The sequence below is a fragment of the Rhincodon typus genome, chromosome 1 (assembly GCF_021869965.1).
Source record: "Rhincodon typus isolate 14 chromosome 1, sRhiTyp1.1, whole genome shotgun sequence".
Classification (NCBI taxonomy): domain Eukaryota; kingdom Metazoa; phylum Chordata; class Chondrichthyes; order Orectolobiformes; family Rhincodontidae; genus Rhincodon; species Rhincodon typus.
This window is the reverse complement of record NC_063332.1, coordinates 3,642,208-3,647,954: the sequence shown is the minus strand read 5'-3', so window position 1 is coordinate 3,647,954 and position 5,747 is coordinate 3,642,208. Positions and strand designations below refer to the sequence as shown.

At 45.2% G+C, this 5,747-nt stretch overlaps 1 protein-coding gene across 1 annotated transcript in view; it reads right to left on the bottom strand.

Annotated features, from left to right (window-relative positions):
* LOC109932551 (apolipoprotein L3-like) overlaps nt 1–3,361 on the bottom strand; it is an 8,843-nt gene extending 5,482 nt beyond the window's left edge. The window contains exon 1 of the mRNA XM_020531703.2: nt 3,330–3,361. Within this exon, the coding sequence (XP_020387292.1) occupies nt 3,330–3,361 (32 nt within the window). The remainder of the gene's footprint in view (nt 1–3,329) is intronic.
* Between the last annotated feature and the right edge of the window lie 2,386 nt (nt 3,362–5,747).

Sequence of the window (5,747 nt, the reverse complement as noted above, 5' to 3'; positions counted from 1 at the left end):
TTCGTTAGAGAGAAGAAGGTTAAGAGGTGACTTGATAGAGACATACAGGATGATCAGAGGATTAGATAGGGTGGACAGTGGGAGCCTTTTTCCTCGGATGGTGATGGCCAGCACGAGGGGACATAGCTTTAAATTGAGGGGTGATAGATATAAGACAGATGTCAGAGGTAGGTTCTTTACTTAGAGTAGTAAGGGTGTGGAATGCCCTGCCTGCAAAAATAGTAGACTCGCCCACTTTAAGGGCATTTAAATGGTCATTGGATAAACATATGGATGATAATGGAATAGTTTAGGTTAGATGGGCTTCAGATTGGTTTCACAGGTCGGCGCAACATCGAGGGCCGAAGGGCCTGTACTGCACTGTAATGTTCTATGTTCTATGTTCTATATCCACCAGTGATGTAGGGATAGGGAGGCTGCAATGTTTAGTTTGGTGTCTCTGAGATGAGAGATCGATGGAGGTCAGTCTACAATGAGGCATTTATGACTCTTAAGGAATAACATAGGAAGGTCTGCACATAGACACAGGTCATAACTCAAAGCCCTGTCAGTACCAGTTAACAGATCTTCACTGCTCCTCTAGAACACTGCCTGCTCAAATCCCTGAAGTCAGGGCTCAGACCCACACCTTCTGATCAATCAGGACATTACATGTCAGTTTGTGAGAACTAATTCGAAAATTAGACATCTGGACTCCAATACGATAAGGAAGCAATGTTTTATTGTCTTTGGGAAGCATATATTTATCTTGGAATAATTTTATCCAGTTTCACTGTGGTCAAACTGTAATATGTTTAAGGCTGTTTGGACTTCGAGCATTAAACATGATGTTAGCAATTAGAACACGTGACATGCACCAAGATTAGAGATACTGTGTCCACCTAGAATGGGGCTTGTAATAGTGTTTTATGTCTAAAAGTCACGAATATTAGGAACCCATTGGAGAGCCTTGGAGTTGCTCCCCGTGTGTGTGAATAAACCAATTCTGTTTTAGACTCAGACTGCCAAGTGTCGACTCTATCATTTAACACTATCTACTCGGCCTTGCAGTACCAGAGGCTTCTTCGGTAAAAGCAGAGACTCTTGTGAATATGTTCAGTGACTGAGCACCACAGTGCCACCCAAATTGATAACATAAAATTTATTTTCTACCAAGCCCAGTTTTCTCTGAAATCTGACCTCCCCAGTATCACCATCAGCTAGGATCATAAGAATGTTTTTGGGAAGCTATTGTAGTTGAATTAGGTGGTTGCGTTTATCACTGAACAGTTGAACATTTTGGGTTTTTGTTGATTTACTGATATGGTAATTGAGCTCTACTTTCAAAAACCTAACAAATTACAAAAAAAAACCCATGGACACTGGAAATCTGAAACAAAAGTATAATGTTAGAGAAACTCAGCAGGTGTGACAGCATCTGTGGAGAGAGAAACAGAGTTAATGGCTTTCAATTCTCCCCTTACAGACTCTGCATTGTCTGAGCTAATAACCTTCCTCAATATTGTGTTAATTTTCTCTTTAACCAACAACACAACTCCACTGCCTTCTCCTTTTTGTCTGTTGTTCCAAAATACTTGTGGTGGCAGGTGGGGGGTGGGGGGGGGGGGGCGGGGGGTGGTGAGCGGAGAGGCAAGGGGGAGAATATGAGGAGTGAGATGCAGGGAGGGGTGGGCAGGAGTGGTAGGGTAGGGGGTATGAGGGAGCAGGCGTGGTGGAGGGCAGGTGGGCCTTGAACCTGGCTAAATGGTAGGGACACTACCACTGCACTACAACAGCCCCCAAAAATGTGCTGAGCATTTCCAGCACTTTGTAAAGCCATGCATCCTATTCTTTCACCGAAGTAAGAACGGGTTGATCTTCTCTGGTGACCATTGGGTTAAATCAAAGTGAAATCCTGGAGGGATTGAGAGAAAGCTCCAGATCACATGGTAAAATCAAAGCTGCAATCCTTCCAATACTCAACCATTTACTTCATAAAACCACTTTCAACCCTGTAGTAATTTTTTCACTGATACCTCGGATTATGGTTGTATCTGCAGTTCTACTGGAAGACTCATTAATGCAGTTAAAAATTGAAAGGAATCTCTCCCTTCCCAGGGCTCTTATAGAAACATAGAAGATAGGAGCAAGAGGAGGCCATTCAGCCCTTCGAGCTTGCACCGTCATTCTTCACAATCATGGCTGATTGTCCACTTCAACAGCCTAATCCTGCTTTCTCCTAATAACCTTTGATCCCGTTCGCCCCAAGTGCTATATCTAGCAGCCTCTTGAATACATTCAATGTTTTGGCATCAACTACTTCCTGCGGTAATGAATTCCACAGACTCACCACTCTCTGGGTGAAGAAACTTCTCCTTATCTCCGTCCTAAATGGTCTACCCCAAATCCTCAGACTGTGACCCCTGGTTCTGGTCACACCCACCATCGGGAACATCCTCCCTGCATCTATCCTGTCCAGTCCTGTTAGAATTTTATAAGTCTCTATGAGATCTCCCCTTATTCTAAGCTGGGAGACCTGTGTTCAAGTCGCACCTACATCATTCACAAAATATATTTTAAAATCTGAAGGAGAGTCATGCTGGACTTAAACATTAACTCTCTCTCCCAGACCTGTGGAGTTGCTCCAGAATGCTCATCCGGTTCAGATTTCCAGCATTTGTCATGTTTTGCTTTTACTTTTAAAAAAAAAAAGCCCTCCCAATTTACCCTATACAACTTTCACCTATTGCCAGCTTTAGAAAGCGTGTGATCTGGCTGGAGAGTCTTGTCAATAAAATATACACACATTTCGGATCAGAGACAAACCAGAAAATGTGATTTGTGCCAGCCAGTGGTACTATGGTGGCACAGTGGTTAGCACTGCTGCCTCACAGTGCCAGGGACCCGGGGTTCAATCCCATCCTCGAATGACTGTCTGTGTCGAGTTTGCATATTCTCCCCGTGTCTGCATGGGTTTCCTCCGGGTGCTCCGGTTTCCTCCCACAGTCCAAAGATGTGCAGGTTAGGGTGGATTGGCCATGCTAAATTGCCCGTAGTGTTCAGGGATGTGTAGATTAGGTGGGTTACAGGGGGATGGGTCTGGGTGGGATGCTCTGAGGTTCGGTGTGGACCTGTTGGGCCGAAGGGTCTGTTTCCACACTGTAGGGATTCTATGATGACACAGCCAAGTGAGAGAGAGGGACAAAGTTAGATACTGAGACATTGGAAGAAGCCGGAAGCACAGTACAGAGAAAGGAAGAAAAACAAGTCTGCAAGAGGCACAGACTATACATTGACACCACTAAATGGATGTTGAGCGACTCAGTGCAAACAACAAGAAGCAAAATTACCTGATAAACCAATTCTCTTTTTCAATTGGCATGATGCTTCACAATTTCTGAAAAATCCTTTTCAAGTGTCTTTTCAACAGAAATGTTTGGTTTTATATAAAAAGAAACAGTTTGGGTTCCTGCCCACTCAATGGCTGTCAAGCAACAGCCACATCCTGTGAACAAACATACTACACCCCTTTTACAATTCCCAGAAATCACGTGATTAATATAATCCACCACTGAAATGATCACTTAATTGTTGGGTCTTTTCCTAGTTGGCAAGATGGGGTGCCACAGGGTTCAGTCCTCAGGCTCCAACTGTTTACAATATGTATTAATGACTTGGATGTGGGAATGAAAAACAATGACTACAAAATTTGCAAAAGTCGCTATAATAGTTGGAAAAGCAAGTTGCAATGAAGGAGTAAGAAATTTACAAATGGCTATGGATATGTTATGTTAATGGGCCAAAGTTTGGCAGATGAAGTTGAATGTGGGTAAATGTGAGGTTATCCATTTCAGTCAGAGGAATAGAAAGGCAACTTATTATCTAAATGGAGAGAAACTTCAGAGTGCTTTGGTGCAGAGGGATTTGGGTGTCCTTGTGCATGAACCACAGAAAACTAATCTGCAGGTACAGCAGGTAATGTGGAATGCAAAAAGAATTTTGGCATTAATTGCAGAAATAACCACATAGAGGCTGGTATACTATCACCAAGTCACCTTTTATTTACACAAGGACAGTACATAGACTCTGACCAGTGGCACGGTGCCAGACCCCAGAGTGAACAGACTCTCTGACACTCCTGTTTATATCTGTCAGCCAGGGGTCCTTGATTGGGCCTGTTATCCCTGGGCCAATCAGGGCTCTCATACTTAATGAGATCCTCCCGGCCAAGCTCGTTCCAATCACTACATACCTCGTCCACAAAGTCCAGCGATGTAGGCCGGTTCTTTTTCCTGTGGCTTCTCCTGGGATGTTCTCGCCCCAGGGCCATTTCCTCCAACATGGGGGGTGTGTACAGGAACTGTAGCGTGTCTCTTGTGGCCGGAGCATCTCAGGAGAAATTCTTCTCCTTCCAGTGGTAAGGTATCAAGGCTGCATCCATCTCAGACTCCAAGGTTGCTTCGATGCTGGACGGAGGAGGAGAACCCACAGCTTTCTGGCTGCTCTGAGGGGCCAGGTATGTTTTACTCCTTCCCCCTTTGCATGGTTGCAGCTTTCAGGTGATCCATATGTTCAGGGACTCCTCATCCACCTGAACTTTGTACATCATGGGACGTGACCTCACATTGACCAGGCCTCTTACCCATGTAGGGCCATTTCTGTGGTTTGGAGACCAAACTGCATCCCCTGAAATAAACTGTCTCTCTCGATTAGAGGAGCCTTGTGACCAGTACTAGTGTTCCAGGTGCCGTTTTACCCTCCCTCCCCCGCACCCAGGTCTGGAAATATCGGGTTGAACCTGGTGCGGAGTCTTCTCCCCATCAGCAACTCTGCTGGAGCTATCCCTGTTGTTGCATGTTGGGTGATCCTATAATCGAACAAGAACCAGGACAGTTTAGTATTGAGTGAAGATGTTAGCTGTTTACTTTAAGCCAGCCTTCAATGTTTGGACTGCTGTTTCTGCTAGACTGTCGGACTATGAATGGTATGGAGCTATCTGAACATGCTGAATGCCATTTGACTTTAGGAAACATTTGAATTCCCTGTTGGTAAATGAAATCCCTTTGTCCGTGACCACAATACTTCCAGGAGTCTGTGTATTACGAACGGAGCTTGCAACTTTTCCACTTTCGTTGCCATGTTCGACGAATGATCTCTATATACCTCCAACCCTTTCGAATGGGCATTCACAGTGATTGAGAACATACAGCCCATGAAAGGACTGGCACAGTTGACATGTAACCATGCCCACAGTTTATGTAGCCATTCCCACGAATATCAGGGAGCTGCTGGTGGTAATTTTTGTCCTTGTTTGCACTCTGGGCACTGCCCCACCAACACAGCTATGTCTGCATCCAATCCTAGCTGCCAGGCACAACCTCTCGCTGACATTTTCATTCTGGACACCCCTGGTGGAGTTCAGTGACCTTTACTCAGAGCAGTCACTCTTACACCCCAGAATAATATGCTGTCCTCTACAGTGACCTGGTCTCACTGGGTCCAGAAAGGTCTCAGTTCTGGTTGCGATGACCCTTTTGTCTCCATCATCACCAACTGTTTCAGTTTTGCCAGTTTTATGTCCACAGTCAGGTATTGTCAGTGGTGACCATAAGGCTTTCCAGAAAGTTTAAACCAGAACGAACATGGTGGCTCAGTGGTGAGCACTGCTGCCTCACAGCGCCAAGGCCCTGGGTTCAATCCCACCCTCGGGGTGACTGTCTGTGTGGAGTTTGCACATTCTCCCTGTGTCTGTGTGCGTTTGCTCCAGT